At 35.1% G+C, this 17,998-nt stretch overlaps 1 protein-coding gene across 4 annotated transcripts in view; it reads right to left on the reverse strand.

The window, feature by feature from the left end:
- The window catches only part of LOC124233758 (gephyrin), a 574,265-nt gene that overhangs the window by 141,927 nt on the left and 414,340 nt on the right, over window positions 1–17,998 (reverse strand). For all 4 annotated transcript variants that reach the window (XM_046650942.1, XM_046650941.1, XM_046650940.1 and 1 more), the window contains one exon: window positions 8,430–8,472. In XM_046650942.1, the coding sequence (XP_046506898.1) occupies window positions 8,430–8,472 (43 nt within the window). The remainder of the gene's footprint in view (window positions 1–8,429; window positions 8,473–17,998) is intronic.

A 17,998-nucleotide genomic window follows, 5' to 3' on the forward strand; every position in this document is an offset into this window, starting at 1 on the left:
AAGAGAAGTTACAATTTTATCTAAGTAAAGTTCATTACCTAGAAGATGATTTATCTCAAGGAAGTAAATCTCTTATTCCTGACAGAGTATGGACTTTAAAAAGCTTTCCTATGTCAGTAACTAAAATAATTAAAAGGGTTCCTGAGTCTCATTCACTATTGCAGGCAATGAGTTCCCAACTTTTCTGAAATTGCCATGCCAATATAAGATTTAACCAAGTCCTTAGAAACTGAACCTTTTTCCTGGGCACCAAACATGAACAGGCCTTTCGTGAGTTAAAATTAGCTCTTCAATAACTTCCTATCTAATTATCATAAAACTTCATCCCTAGAATATGATCCTTTGCCAGAGGCAAATCTGCCCAGATGGTAGAACTCTCTGAGCATACGGGAGCTTTCAGTAAGCTAGAGATAACAGGGTTAATATATGCACTGATGGTATATATGCTTTTGGGTTATTCTACGATTTTGAAATGCTTTGGAAACAAGGAGGCGGTCTTGACCTCAGCAGGAAGCTCAATTAAGAATTGTTAGTAATTTATATAACTTTTAAGTGCTCTAATCCTTCCTGAGGATGTTGCTTTATAAAAACAGGAGCTCAGACAAAAGGAGATCCTATGGAGGCTAAAGGAAATGCCTTGACTGATCATCATGGCAGACAGACAGCCCTCACTAAGATTATGGCCCATATAATATCCCAAGGGACCAAGTCTTTGGTTTAAAAGCAAAATAGAGTTCAAAGCCTCTATTATAGAATGCCAGGGAGTAGCTCCAGAGTTGGAAAAGAGGTACCAGGAGAAATATAGATGTAAACTGTACTATTGGCTATTTAGTAGAACTGAAACCTCAGAAAGCAATCTTGTAAAAATTTTACATGAAATTACCTATCAGTGGAAAAACAAATTTGCCACTGTACATAATTGGTGGGAAAGCTTTACCATATTTCATCTGTCACCAACATAATCCTGGTCAAACTACTGAGGTGGGACATGGAGAAGAGCTCAAACCTCAGAGCCCTCTTTAACACCTCCAAACGGATTTCATAAAACTACTCTCTGCAGTGGGTTTTGAGTACGTGTTGGTCATTGTCTGCTTAAACTTGGGATGGTTTGAAGTCTTTCCTTGACTGAGAGCTACAACTCTAACAATAGCAAAATTTTCTTGGTTTCATGTTCCCAACTCAGGGAATTCTGACATATCTCTAGTGATGGAGGCATCCATTTTACTGGGCCTATTACTAAAGAGTTTTATAAAGCCTTGCCACTTACTAAGAAACTTCACTGTTAATCTTACCCTCAAACTTTAGGAAAGGTAGACAGAACAAACATAGTTCTGAAAATCAAATTAGCTAAACTCTTAGGGACCTTGAACTTCCATGGCCTAAAGGATTGTTTTTAACGCCAATGAGATAAAATCCTTCTGGGGTTCATCAACTCTATCACACGAATTAGTAACCGGCCAGTCCACACATCTAGGAATATCACCTTTGATTCTAAATTCCACGCTACTGCATGCAGACATGGCTAAATATTGCAAGGGATTATTCATGCTATATACTAAATCTTATAAGGTATGAGCAGCATTTCCTCAACACCCTTCCAAATAACCCCTGCATGACCTAAAACCCAAAGACATGGTCTTTTGGAGATGACATCAGAGAAAAACGGCTCTGGAACCCCACTGGAAAGGACCTTATCAAGAACTGTTAACAATGAGCACAGCAGGATAACTCCAAAGGTTTGATCCTCGGATTCATGGCTCTCAAAGAGGCATAATCCATTCCTTAATTTATGGAAGATCTTAAGCTGAGGAGTTTTTAGGAAGCTTCTAGAAGCAGAGAATCCTCTGAAAGAGACATCTTCCTCTTAAGACCTTTGACTATATGAGATGCAGAGAGCTTCTAGCCAAGATCCATAGAACAAGATGGCTGATTGCCCCCCTTAAACTGCACTCTTTTGTTCCTTACTTTTGCTGTTATTTTCCTCTCTTTTCCCTCTGGTTTAAGGCTTCTTTGAACTGTTATCTATATTGCCATATTCTTAATATTGCTCTTTACATCCTTAATCGTTCATTAGTATGCGTCTAATATCTGTCTATTATTTACTTGTGAACTAGCTAAGGCATATAACCAAACGGGTTTTGCACACATTTTTCTTTGGTAGCCACCCAGATTCCTTTGTTTCTATGTCTTTGTAATGAATCCATTGGTTTCCTGGGTAACTGGACTCAACTATTATGTGACTTTTCAGATGACAAACTACATAGTAGGCCATGAAATGAGATGAAAATTCTAAACCCCCTCTTAGGTCATATTTAGAAGAGAAAGTTCCTGTCTCCATCAAAATAATACTCAGGGATTTTTTTTGGTGGGAACTAGCTTTTGTAACCAAAGTTTAACAGAAATAGAACTTGTAAGAGAACTAGGACACAGTGATGTATTATTTGGAGGCTGTCCCAGTTTCATACATCCTACAAGTAAGATACATTATTTCTCTTCTGTTTTAGATCTACTAACTGATCTCAATACTTCAAATTTTATTGTTTGGTACCAAATTATTTTTGACGAGTGGCTCCAAATGTTATAACATGTGATAAGCACACAGGGGTATTTTGGCCAAAAATACATCATTGGATGTCCCCCAGTGATTGGCATTGGATTTGTGGTACAAAAGCCTGCTGGCTACTACCTGCAAACTGGACAGGAACTTATTATCTTGATAACATCATCCAGAGTCCATTTTAGCCCATCAGTTTCTTTTCTAAGAAAAAAAAGATAGGGAGTTGGCCTAGTGGCGTAGTGGTTAAGTTCAAGTGCTCTGCTTTGGCGGCCCAAGGATGCTGGGCACGGACCTACGCACCGTTTGTCAAGCCATGCTGTGGAAGGCATCCCTCATATAAAATAGAGGAAGATGGACATGGATGTTAGCTCAGGGCCAATCTTCCTCAGCAAAAAGAGGAAGATTGGTGGCGTCTGTTAACTCAGAGTTAATCTTTCTCAAAAAGAAAAAAGGATAGATTATTTAATTTTTTAAAAAGTAGGAAAAGTGAGCCTTGATTTAAGAATCAAAATGCTAATTGCTCAAGGAAAACTCTGGATTTCTTACTTCCTTAATTAAACTTCTTTACTTTGAGCTTTACAAGAGGCCCAGAAAGTAGGGAGTTGCTATATGCCATGATTCAGAGAATAGGAGGCAAGTTAGATAATGCCACCAAGGCTAAAGGACTCCTCACTTGAAAGTTTAATGAAATTATAATGGCAGTGACTCAACCACTTTAGATACAATGTTAGCCTGTCAAGGTATAACTTGAGCTGCTTTTGGGTGAGAATACTGCTCTTACATGCCTGTAGACTTCTCTTAGATCACTGTGCACTACTAAAAAGATCCAGGAAGCAAACAAAAAAGTCAGAAAATTAGGTAATTTGGCTAATAACCATATATCTTATTCTGAATGTTCCTCAGATTGAGAATGAGATCCATTCTCCTGGGTTAATTTTGTTTTCATTTTTTTCCCCAGTTTTACTAAGACATAATTGACATAGAGCACTGGTTGAGTTTAAGGTGTACAGCGTAACTTCACTTTCATATACTGTGAAATACTTACCACAGTAAGTTTAGTTAACATCCATCACTTCACACAGATGCAAAAAAAAATTTCTTTTTCCTTGTGACAAGTACTCTTAGGATCTATTTTCTTTACTTTCAAATATATACCATACAGCAGTGTTAACTATCGTCATCATGTTGTACATCACATCCCCAGTACTTAGTTATTTTATATCAGAAAGTTTGTACCTTTTGACTACCTTCATCCAGTTGCCCCATGCCACACCCCTTGCCTCTGGTCACTACAAATCTGATCTCTTTTTCTAAGACTTTAGTTGTTTTTGATTCTACATAAAAGTGAGATCACACAGGATTTATCTTCCTCTGTCTGACTAACTTCACTTAACATAATGCCTTCAAGGTCCATCCACGTTGCTGTAAATGGCAGGATTTCCTTCTTTTTAATGGCTGAATAATATTCCACCATGTTGTATATCACAACTTCATTATTCATTCATCCGTCAACGGACACTTAGGTTCTTTCCATGTCTTGGCTATTCTAAATAATGCTTCTATGAACAAGAAAGTGCAGATATCTCTTCAACGTAGTGTTTTTGTTTCCTTTGGATATATTCCCAGAAGTAGAACTGCTGGATCATACGGCAGTTCTATTTTTAAGGAACCTCCATACTGTTTTCCATAGTGGCTATATCAATTTAGAATCCCACCAACAGCGCACCAGGGTCCCCTCTTTTCCACATCCTCACTACCATTTGTTATCTCTTGTCTTTTTTTTTTTTTAAAGATTTTATTTTTCCTTTTTCTCCCCAAAAGCCCTCAGTACATAACTGTACATTTTCAGTTGTGGGTCCTTCTAGTTGTGGCATGCGGGATGTCGCCTCAGCATGGCTTGATGAGTGGTACCATGTCCGTGCCCAGGATCCGAATTGGTGAGACCCTGGGCCGCCGAAGCGGAGTGTCAAATGCTTGTTCTGTGTCTATTGAGATGATCATATGATTTTTTCTTTCATTCTATTAATGTGATGCATCACATTTATTTATTTGCATATATTGAAACATCCTTGCATCCCAGGGATAAATTCCATTTGATCATGGTGAATGATCCTTTTAATGTGTTGCTGAATTCAGTTTACTAGTATATTTTTGAGAATTTTTCATCTACACTCATCAAGGATATTGGCCCTTGATAGTGTCCTTTCTTGTAGCATCCTTTTCTGGCTTTTGTATCAGGGTAATGCTGTCCTTGTAAAATGAGTTTGGGAGTGTTCTCTCCTCTTCAATTTTTTGGAAGAATCTGAGAAGGACAGGTTTTAATTCTTCATCAAATATTTGGTAAAATTTACCAGTGAAACGATCTGGTCCTAGCTTTTTTTCATTGGAAGATTTTTGATTACTGATTCAATCTCCTTATTAGTAATTGGTCTGTTCAGATTTTCTATTTCTCCCTGATTCAGTCTTAGTAGGTTGTATGCTTCTAAGAATTTTTCCATTTCTTCTAGGTTGTCCAGTTTGGTGGCATATAGTTGTTCTTGGCTTAATTTTGGACATTCTTGGCTCCTGGCTGAGAAAAGGACTGCAAACTCTGATCATAATCCTTCTCACATTCTTGTTGCAGGGTTCAGATGTGTGATCTCCACAGTCCTAAATGCTACTATACAGCCAAAGTCGTATAAAATTGTTCAATAAATGATCATCCAACAACAACAAACACAGAAAAACTTGACACTTAGGAAGATTGAAACAACTTCTCTAGATAGTTGTTATACTATTATGATTCCTTAAGTAGGGGTGAAGGTCTGGATCGATCAAGTGATCACATTTTTAGATGCTAATGGTCTATCTTTAAGTTCAGGCTGAAGACTCCACAAAGGGAACCCTGATACCTGAAACCATCTGTAACTACACAGCTTACTGTCTTCATTAGTATAACATTACTATTCTACTGTCATTTTCACCATAACTTTACTATTCCAGAAAACTTTTCCCTGGAAGATAAAAGTTGTAAATAACTTTATTGTTCATTCCAGAAACTTCTTAAATAGAAAGTATCAAAAGAAAGTTTATATACCAGGACTCTCAGAACCCCTTGCCTTGCTGTGTCTATGATTCCTAAATGATTGTATCATGATCCTTATTTAATTCTAATCAAGCCCCCACATTAAAATATCTGCTTTAAATCAAAGTTCAAAATCTCATAAATATCCTGAGTTTGCTCTTTCCTTTCTGAGACTCTGACTCTGACTCTGACACAAGACTGTTGAAGTGGCATTCTTCCTTACCATATGGTGAGAATAAGCTCAGTTTTATTATCAACAGGTTGTTTTGATAATATTTTTGAGGAGCCAAAGGAGAGTTACCTCTTATTTGGACAAAGTTACCAATTCTAGATAAGCTCTATTAAGTTCTAACTCTTCTCCTTTCTCTAGGATCCACTGCTTTTTGTTTTTGTGGGGTTTTTTTGGTGAGGAAGATTGGTCATGAACTAACATCTGTTGCCAATCTTCTTTTTGCTTGAGGAAAACTGTCCCTGAGCTAAATCCATGTCCATCTTCCTCTATTTTATGTGGGATGCTACTACAATGTGGCTTGACGAGTGGTGCTAGGTCCACGCCTGGGATCTGAACTTGCAAACGCTGGACTGCCAAAGCAGACTGCACGAACTTAACAATTATGCCACTGGATGGGCCCCCCATTGATCTTTTGTTTTGACACATTTTAATATATGCTGGAAAAGAAGTTGATTACAGCTTTCAAAACATTCTGGAAATGTTTTCCTTGAGGACAGTTAATTCAGTAAATAAATGAAAAATGATTAAAGTAGAAGTAGTAGTAGGGGTATACAAGAATGATTAGTCACCCTGCCTGGGGGGGGAACTAAGAGGAGGTGTCACAGAGGAGATCACACTTGAACTGAGTCTTGAAGGATAAGTAAGAGTTTTCTAGGAAAACAGGGGAATGGATATTTTATGCAGTAGAGGAAAGGGTCCAAAGGAATAGAGGCAGGACACAGAATTGAGAGAATGGGGAACTGCTAATAGGGTCTATATGACTGCCATAGAGTAGTACATGGCAAAGGAAGCAAAAAAGAGAGATAAAAGCAGACTAAATAAGCAATGAGATATTGAAGTTAAGAAGTTCAGAGGTAGAACAGCTCATGGTGATGAAAGACTTCTGGGTGTGGCTATGGGTACGAGTATGAGTTACTAAAGTGGTGTTGAGAGGAAAGACCTTAAACCTACAGAAGTCACAGAACTATGAGGCTATGATGTTGGATGGGCTTTCTACACAGATCTAAGTGGCTATATGGACTACCTACATGACTAATTCATCCTAAGAAAACTTGATCAGAAAACCTGGACCATAATGATGTCCATCCAAAGTGATTACTAGCCAACAAGCCAGTGAGAGCATAACTGAAACAAAAGACAGTCCAAACAACACAAAGATTCATGACAGAGGTGAAAAAGGGTTCAAAGAAATCTCTTCTCAGTAAGAAATTATTTTTGTTCCTAATTACCCTAATTACTGTTAATGATCCATCATCATCTCAGGATCAACAATAAATGGAAATCATACAGTAATCGTCAAAAAATTTCATTTTTAAAGTTCATTTATCTCTATTGTTTTATTTTAGTGAATATTTAATCTTCATTCCCCTGACTCTCAGGTTTCTCAACCATAGGTCTCAGTAAGGGATTATAGGACCTTACATCTCTTATAATTGAAAAGCCTCCCTCAGACTCACGTTTGTCAGATGTTGTAGAAACTCACAAAACTATACAAATTAAACATGCCTGTATGCATTTTGTTTTATATAACTATAATATAAAGGTCCTGGGCAAAGAAGTGCAGTATGCTTGTCTCTCATCTCAAGGGTTTCAAGCGAAGGGAACATAGTCACAATACCAAATGGGAAAATTTTACATTAAAGAACATAAAATAAAACACGAACTTTTACCAATTTGACATTCTCCAGTTACTTTTTTGATTGTTAAATAATACAGACATCCTACTGGAAATATAAATCATCCCATTTACTAACATTGCCAGTGGTGTAAGTATCCAATAGACCCATTTCAGTATGGTCCATGTGTACTACTTCTCTTGATAAAGATCAGGAAGAAGATAGGAAGATATCATTAATATTAAGCGACATAGAACAATATTAAAATAATTAGCACTTACACAGCATTTTTCTCTTAGAATCCCAAAGCTTTTAAGCCACAACCTTCAATGTCACATCGTTTCAAGGATACAGGTAAACTATTTTTAGTTCCTTTTTATAAGATAGGAAAATGAATAATACCGAAAGATAAATGACTACCAAGATAAGGCTATTAGTTATCAAACAAAAAAAATAAAATTAAGTTTTCTTCATCCTTGGTTCAGGGCACTATATTCTAAAACATGCTGCCTGTGAAGATGAGATCTTTCAGGAACTAATATTCACAAAATGATTATGATGTACCCTCTTAGGAGTCACTTATTTATTTTTAGTTAGATTCCTTTAGTGGATTTATATTATTATTATTTTCAGTTAGTCTCTTTTCAAAAACTTTTGGCAGTGGGGCAATTAAAGAGGGTTCTCATCTTAGGGTCATAGAAGAGCTCATTACCACCCTAGCTAGGAGTGCTATCCAAGTTCTGCTCTCAGCTTGCAAAAACAATTGGAATAAGGGAAATGTTCATTACTATATTGATACTAATATTTTAAGAAGGTGAAAGCCCTAATATTCATATTCTTGATATCAACTTTCCCCATTCCTCTTCCTCATTCTTACACCAAAATGTCATTTTTAGTGCTCTTTCCTGTTGAACCACAAGCTCTAATTCAGTAGTCTATCTGAAATGATGACAAACTTACTGGCTCTGAGAATGTTCTCCTTGCTGCTGCACCTGGACTGGACCTGCAGAGAGAGCATAAAGTCAGTAACTTAGGGCTTATAACATGGATAGCCAGATATGTATGCATATTTAATGGGCAAGCTCCTGAGGTCTAGGAGCAAAGGCTTTGTATATCTCTATCATAACATGTTAGTAAAAACAAGTTGAATTTGTTCTCTACATTTTTAATTTATTCTTTCCTTACTTTAAAGAAAGAAATGACTTCTGGAAAAAATTAGGGGTACAGTACTATAAATGGGATAGAGGTAAAACCAAAGGCAATTTTTTATTGATGTGTATCTGAAATTAGTATGTGGAAAAAAATTCAAGTTACCACATTTTCAGTTGTGAATACAGACTCTTAATCTTAAGGCACAGTGCATGTCTCTTGACAAGAATAATAATGCAATTCAAGTAATAAAGTTGTAAGGAAATATTCCATTGTAGTAATTTTAGTTATATATGCTAACGAAAGGAAGATAGAGAAATCTTCATATACAATATTTATGTGTGATTCTAATGACCTTTGTTATTTATTCAAATATTTTGGGTCAAAGTAGAACTTCTTTGAAATGTTACAAAACTGGTGAATTCAAGGGCCATGTTGGATGGCATTAACACTCATCAATTTCAGAGGAAACTGTATTTAAACTCCACACCTCTTCTTCCCACTCCCCAGCAGCTTGCCCCAAATGGATCTATAGACAACAAATTAATTTCTATCGCTTAACACAATCTACTATTGTAATGAAACAACTTATGAAAGGAATGTTGCAAACTTAGGGTGGGTTATGGTTGTCCTTCCCTGAAAAAAACAATTGTTAATGTTTAAAGAAACAACAATAAAAAAATCACAAACATACACATAAGAAAAACACACACACACACACACCAAAAAAAGAAAAAAAAAGGGAAAAATAATTTCAGATGCTAAAGTTATTCTCTTTTGGCCCAGATTGTTTAATTAGTTTTAAATACACTAAGAATGAAGAAGCTAATCTGAAAGAGATATTCTTATATTCTTTTACTTGGAGGTTTTATTAAAGAACAATTCTGGACCAAATGAGAAAGAAATTAATGACTATTTAAAGAAAACAAAACAGGGAGGAAGACACGAGAGTGAGGAAAAGAAAAAGAGAGAGAGGTTTGAGGGAGTAAATCTAGACAATAAAAAAGAAAGTATGGGCTTATAGAAGGGACAATATGTAAATGCAAAATGTTCTGCTATTTCTTATTCAAAATTCATACCAAGAGCATAAGAATGACTAATGCACTTGCTGCAAAATAAACAAGCAAGTTGGCATACCATGGAATGAAAATAAGTGTAACTATACCACTATAACCTTAAAGGAGAAAAGAAACAAACACTAATAGACAAATTAATAGACAAGCTTAATAAAAGAGAGAACTACGTTTTAAAAAGTGACTCAAAGAACACAAGAGAAAGCTAAAAGAGTGAGAGAAAAATCTGGGAGAGAGAAGGAAAAGAAAGGGGAAAATGTTGAAAGACAAAAACAGAGTTCAAAGAAGTCAAATGGAAGTCAAGAAAGTCTTCAACAAGATGTAGAAACAGAAGGAGCCCAAACCCATAGCGCAAAGCAACGTTTGCGAATGGAAAGCAGCTCCTTTGATCAGTAATAGTTACTCTTAAGTCGTAGCCTCTATTCCTCCAGAGTTCATCTTTAAGCCCTTCCAATCTAGAGTGGAGCTAGTGTATAGATAGAAACAAGAGATTTACAGTGAACAGAGCAGTTCAGATGAGTAGTTCAACTTGTCTCATCAAATGTTGCAACAGATTTATATGTCTAAATGGAAACAGCGGTGAAGAACTAGCTGGCTTAACCAAAAAAACCAAACCAAACGAAAACAATAAAAAACCACCCTCTCCCTTCCTCAGGTGGCTTGAAAAATTAACAAAAACTTCATTCATAGCATGAATTTTAATAAAGAAATCCAAGTCTTGCTTTGTGGCACCTCAGTTTAGAACTATATGTTTCAAACAGTTTCAGAAGAGAAATCTGGATGATGAAAACAATTCAATTCCCTAAATCTGAATACCTAGGTTAATGAATTGCCAACAGCAGTATAACCAATGTTTTCTCATTTACATTACCATTGGTTATTTGATCCAGATTTGAGAGAAATCACTTTTAAAATCAATGATTACATGAACTTCTTTACTTTAGTGATCTCGAGTATATATAAAAAAAATTAAGGAAAATAATTTAAACATTTAAAAAATATTTACGCTTGTAGTAGATGCCCCTTTCTCTTGCATCATTAAACTGGTCATCTTTATAATATTTACTTAATTTTTTAAAATCCCAATATGAAGATTTTACCTAACTCACAATGGGATTTACTTGAAAGAATAAAGTTGAGAAACAAATATTATTCTTGTTTGAATACATATGGACTACAAAGAAAGTAACACAGGTCTATCTCAAAGTTTACGGTTTGTTGCTCTTTTTTCTTTATCTTACCCTGTCTTTTCACTCAATGGGAAAAAAAAGACAGTCTGAAAAACGAAATAAAACCGAGATTTTGGCCTAATACCAAATCTGTCAGAGATTAAAAATGAAAGGTATGGTTATCAGGTTGTCTTTTACTTTATTCTATTGGATTATGTTATTTTACTACAACTAACATGTGATTTTATGGTGTTGACAATTCCCCTTTCAAGTGGCATAAAAACTAAAATAATGTGTAGAAATAGTATATTACATTAAAGTCAAAGGAAGAAATGAAAAACACAAGAGACTTAGTGAAAATATAGGTATTCATTTACTAATCAAGACTGCTTTCAGACATCAAATAATTCATTTAATTCATTTCAACGTTTGTTTACACATATAATATAATTTTTGCTGAAGATCACATTGTCCATTAAGAAATCTTAAGCCATGAAACAGAAAACAAAAGGAGGGGAGAGCACGTAATAAATGGTAAGAAAAAAAGTGAAATGCTTTAAACAAAGCTGAGAAAATTTTAACAAACAACCACAATCTTTAGATACAGTTAGAGAAGTGACTTACCTTATGCTTAGGTCATAACAAGAATAGCACAGTGTTTAAAGTCAGCTCTTCATTATGGGAGGTACAATTGAAAGCCATAGGTTATAATAACACGAATTGCTACACAGAAATGAAGACTTTTTCAGCCCAACATGAAAAGCTAACTCTTATGGGAAAACATTTCAACTTATGTTTAATAACATAAAGAACAATTGAGGGTGTAAACATCAAAACACATGAATCTCACACCAATAAGAGACAGCCCAATTTCTTAGGAGCGCAGAAGATTTAATCTGTGACCATAATCTGTGACACATAAGGGAAGGCACATCACTCTAACACTGAAAGATGCATGCATAATGTATAACCATCCACTGATAATCCCCCTCCCCAACCCCTATCCCAAGTGTACACGCACAAGCCCACTGAGATACAGGGAAAGAATGTCGTGCCAAGCTGTTATGAAGAAAGCAGGACACACGGAAGCGCAGCAGTGGTCATGTGATTTGAGAGGTGTTCGTCCCTTAAACCATCCCATCACCATGCTTATTTTAAAGAAGCCAGGAAAAGACCCCCTCAATGCTGCAGTAGCTACGAGCCCCCAGCTTGAAGCTAGTGTGTGGAATTTTGATCACCGTTCCCTGCGATGTCAGGGGCTCTCCAGTGGAAGCCAGATGTATAACACCAGTTAGTAGGGGTACAAATATGTGAATAACAAACATCCTTTCCCTTCTGCATCTCACAGAAGTGAGGGAGGAGAGAAACAAATAAAATAAAACCCAAGTTAACAATAGGTTCATAACAATATAAAGATGTAAAAATATTAAAATGGAAATTACATCTGACTACAGGTTAATACCACTCAAGTTTCATAAAAACTGCCTCTATTTTGCTGCTCACCAGGCTAATTTGTATTCTTTTTCTTTGTAAATACTTGGAATAAATCTATACAATATGGCTCATAGTGAAAAATGAGCAGTTGGTCAGACGGGGTCAAACTCAAGAAAAAAGAAGTAATCCTCTTTGATAGACATTAAGTAAGCTCACTCTTTCCATTTTTAGCATGCTTTTACTGGCCAGCAGTCACATTTTAAATTAGAAATTAAGCTTCTGTATATCTTCTTACTTACATAATCTGAGATATTCTATGGCAATGGTTTGGAAAGACCTAATTTAAATTTAAATATTTTTACATTTTAAAAAGCAAACAACAAAAAAGACTACCTATTTAGAAATTGTTACTAAGTTTCCTATATACTTTTCTCTACTGTCAATAAAACTTAACATGGGCTTTTCCTGTCAATAATATGGTCATATCAGCTCATTAGAAAAATTTCAACTTTGCTTTCTTATTACTGATGATAGTAGTTAACTTCATCTATTTTTTGTATGATATGAATTTTGATTCATGTGTGGCATGCAATTTAGTTAGCAGATTTTTAATTCTTCAAAGATCATTTATTATATTACCATTTTTTCTCCCTTTTTATATGCCAGAATATCTTGACCTTCCCTTTAGCATGTCTTTAATATTTTTGGCTCTGGGCGCTCCTTTAATCTGTTTCCTCATGGGGAAAAGAAAGACTATTATGGGGCTTAATGGAAATAACACATGTATCAGCGATTTTAAGGTATCAGGGTGGAAACAAGTAGTTATGATCAGTGGAGCCACTGACAGTTGTGAAATGACTCTGTAATTATACATCCTCCTCACTGTAACTTCCTCATGAGCTCAAAATGGAGGGAAATTCTTGTTTTTGACCCAAAGAAAGAAAAAAAAAAATCCACATACAGTTCTATGTTTTTCAATGGGAATTGACCAAAAGTTTCTGGAAGCTTCGTAGCCATATGGCCACATGCACTGGTAGAAATGCAAGCCATATAATCAAAGGCATGGAACAAAGTCTGATCTAGCTCTTCTAGCATATTCCTTGTATTTTTAAGCTTTTAGACCTTAGACAAGCTATTTCCTTTCTCTGGAATACCCTGTGGCTCATTTTCTGATCCAAACACTATTCGTCTTTTAAGATCCAGCTTAAATTGTACCAGCTGGAAAAAATATTCCCAAGTCCCTCAATCAGAAATAATTCCTTCTTTCCCTAAACTCTTTTAACAGCCTTGTTGAGATACAATTTACCTACTATAAAATTCACTCATTTTAAGTATACAGTTTGATGACTTTTAATAAGTTTATATGGTTGAAGCACCAATACCACAATCTAGTTTTAGGTTTAGTTAAATTCTTAAAGCCTCTTATCTGAACTTCTACTGTAAGAGTTACCATAGGTATTCATATTCCAATTATTGGTGTGGATCCTCAAAGATACTGCAGGCTCTTTGAGGGAAAGGACCATCATTTTAATTCTCTTTATATTTCCTACCATGTCAAATACAGTGCTTTGTACAGAGTAAATATTTGCTAAATCTGTTTGTTTATTTTGTAGTAATTATAGTGTTTTTCAATCTCAGATTAAAATTTATTTTTTATAGTATAAGTATGATCATGGCCATTCCTGTACTATCTTAACAATGATTTTTACTTATTTGGGCTTGCTAATATTAAGAGATATAATATGAAAAGTATGTGGATTATAGCTGAGAAATATCTGGGTATCCTACAGAATGATCTTAAGAATTTGGAAAACATATTACTATTAATACTACTTAAAGTTAATCAAATAGTGACATTTGGAGTCCAATAAAGGTTATTCTATACCAAAGGTTTCAGGTCAGGTTAAGAAGATTCCTTATTTTCTAAGAGAACAGGATGTTCTAAATCTCTATCGTCAGGTCACTAGAATGACAGGGATGATAGAGATTTTTGATGTATCACAGCCCTTTTGATTTTAACTTTTCTACTTTATTAACCCTATTTAAGAATAATCTGTCTCTAAAAGAACAAACTTCATTGAATACCATTTACTCATAAAATAAAACTTAAGAGGATAGAGAAAAAGGACTTCATTGGCATTTACTCAGATTACTTGCCTCTTTAGCCCACCCAGAAACACAAGGAAAGAAAGGTTTGATTTAAACAACATTAAGTCAACTCTACAATCTCAGACTTTTAAACTCTATTTCTTTCTCTTTTCACTTTACAGTAAAAATGGAGAACTTGTCTAGAAAAGCTCTCTTTTATAGTTCCGTTCATTCATCACTTTATCTTGACAAATTAGGATATAAGTATTTGGCTCATCTGAGCCTAATGACAACTCATTTGTGTTTATTTAGATTTATGATATCACAACACATACTTAACTAAAGAACTCAGAGTTTTGGTTTATTTATGACATGAAAGGCATCATGATAAAGGGAACATCCTTTGGAGTCCAGTGGTATGGTTTCTTATATTGGTTTTTCCCTTTCCTAGCTGTTTGACCTTACATATGATATTCAACATCTTAGAGTTTTAATTTCCTTATCCATAAAATGGGGAAAATTAAGTAGGATAATGCATGTGAAAGTGAAAACTATTGTAAAGGAAAAAGAGCAATATAAATCTAAGTTGTTATTATTATCCTTATGTTTATTTTAAGTCATTTACATTTTATATAGGTAGAATCTGAGGCACAATAAGAATAAAGAATTTGCTCCAGATTATGCCATGAATCAGTGACAACAGACCATAACTACGAATTTCTAGATGAAAGCTTCAGAGAAAAAGGCTGAGTTAAGGTCTGAGGTTACCCCTGCAAGGATTAACCTAATCCTCTGTTGTATGATTTTATTGAAGTTATTTCACTTCTATGGGACTTAGTTTCCTCATCTGCAAAATGAGGATGTTTCCAAGGGTTTCAATTGAAGTCGATGGGCCTCTTGAGAGAACTTGTGGATAAAAGTCAGGGGTCCACTCACTGGAATGGAGAAAAAAATTACAATTTTTATATCCACCAACCTAATTAAATTTTATTATTTTCTTTCATTATAAGCTTAGGTGACAAATCATAGTAACATAGCAGAATATATTGCTTCAAATTACTATGGATATCAAAATATTGTTCATGTCCACCAAGATTCAAATTACAGTAGTGTAATGACCTGTTGCTAGATTTTGTTATTTAACGCATTTAAAAAGAGGTAGTAGCATATCAGAATTTGGTTTTTTTCCATAGGTTTTTTTTGGTGAGGAAGATTAGGCCTGAGTTAACATCCACTGGCAACCCTCCTCTTTTTTTTGCTTGCAGAAGATTAGGCCTGAGCTAACATCTGTGCCAATCTTCCTCTACTTTACATGTGGGATGCCTCCACAGCATGGCTGATGAGTGGAGTAGGTCTACACCTGGGATCTGAACCTGTGAACCCAGACCGCTGAAGTGAAGCGTGCAGAACTTTAACCACTTGGCCATGAGGTTGGCCCCCTTTTTATAGATATTTTGATAATGATTTCAATTTAATTAGTTTTCTTTGTAATCCTATGTATTTTATTTTATATATTTAAAAATATATTTTTGAAAACAAGCCTGTAGGTTCTGTCAGATTCCCAAATGAGTCCGTAGGAGAAAAAAGGTTAAAAAACTCTGAACTAGATAATTTCCAAGCTTCTTTTTATCTCTAGGATTTTGTGGCTCTAAGAAACCTTTCCCACCTCCATCTGCTGCCCTTTACCAAATCATATATAAAACAAGTCTTCCTTTTTTTGAGAAAATTATATAAAATTGGGCAATGAATTAACCAATTGCACATTTAATATACCATCTAAGAATCAAAAAAGGAACATGGTTATTAACAAGTTATTAAAAGCTCAGACTTAAAAAAACTACTGCTTCACTTGCTCTTTTCCCATTTGTTTAGATAATTAACTAACTGCAATAGCCAGAGTCATCACATTTAAAACTCTCTAACCAAGGGTGAACTTCCATACATACATACATACATACACACACACACACACACACACACACCCACCCAAGTGTGTATGTATCCATAAGTAATTATTCTTTGAACTCTTAGTTATGTGTTGATCATAGCTAGAAAGCAACAATGTTGTTATCTATATATAACATAAGCCTTTGCAGGTACACCGACCATATTTATAAGCAATACAATTTCACAAATCTTTTCCAGAGGACTATTCTTAAATATTTTTCCACTCTTAAGTAATTATTATTGTCTTATATACCACTGAGGTTTCTTAAGTTCTAGGTAAATGTGAAGAGCTCTTCTTTTTCAGTATTTACCTCTTTTAAAAGAAGCTCGAACTATGGCAAGTTACACAGCTGGTGAAGCGAAATATAATTACCATTGAAAATCAAAAGTCTATTGATGCTGCTGTTGTGTAACAGTTTGACATGATTTCAAATCCACTTGTTTATGATTTAAGTGAAATTATTTTAATGCATTTGTTTATGACAAAGATAAAAATTAAGTTGTTGTTTTGATATAGGAATGAAGTAAGTTGTGTCAGGATGTCATCATCTCATTTGTTGTCGTTGATAAGAACTCAACAGCCCAGCTGCTGAGGGGCTCTGCTGGGTGCCTATCAGTAAAAACATGTGAAGAAGCAACTATAGCAAGTGAACATTAAGACTATAAATACCGAGAGCTTGTGAGAACTATTCGAAAGTTTTGGTCTGAGCAAGACACTCTTTGCTGATCTAAATAAACTTCCTTAGACCTTAGGGCATTAGCTTTTACCAAGGCAAGGGTGACTGTTTTCTTGGTTGGGACGAAGGCCATGCAGCGCCCCGGGAAGATTATCCTGCTCTCCAACACTGGCACTGTCATTCCCTAGCAGTGTGCTCTTGCAGTGGGGGAATTTTCACTTTCATTTTGCGCTAGCAGCCGGATGTCAGCTCTTGGTTGGTCAAGCCATCTCTCCTGAGTGCCTACTTGTTTAAAAAGGTACATCTCAAACTGTATTTGAACTTTATTCCTTTCATCTCCCCTTGTCTGGAACAAAAGTGTGATTAATCTATTATTGGTTTGGAGTATATTATTTCTTTATTTTCTTATTAAGAGATATTATCCTGTATGCTACTGGCTTGTGAAACTATTATAAACCCTACAGTGAACCTGTGTTAAATAAACTATTGGCAAAGACAGTCTCAGTCGCTGAGCATAATTTCGTCCCCTAAAACAAAGCAGCTGTTTTATAGGTAACTTGGTGAGCTCCTTCTTCTCAAAGAGAATACTATAATATGTAGAACATAGCTAAGAATAGAACTGGTTATCAGCATGACTCAGGGAATATGAATTCGAACATCAATGGTGAATATTCTAATTTATTTTCTGTATAAAGCTTTAATTCTAAACTGAGTCATTCTCAATGACCTCTAGAAAATTTGTAAATACTTAACTGATCTCTCTTTGGTATCAACATTATTTTTGAGTTGATGTTTGTTCTAAGAATTTCAATGGTGATAAATATGAGGAAAATATACTATCTAATTATATGTACAACAAAGCTAAATAAAATATTTTTTGACTGGTAGGGATTTCGGATTACTCATGGCACCATTTCTCAATCTTCAGATGAATAGTTAATTATTTTACAGAATAATTTATCTTTATTCTAGAGATGAGAAAGCAGGGAATG

This window comes from Equus quagga, unplaced genomic scaffold (assembly GCF_021613505.1).
Source record: "Equus quagga isolate Etosha38 unplaced genomic scaffold, UCLA_HA_Equagga_1.0 220_RagTag, whole genome shotgun sequence".
Lineage (NCBI taxonomy): Eukaryota > Metazoa > Chordata > Mammalia > Perissodactyla > Equidae > Equus > Equus quagga.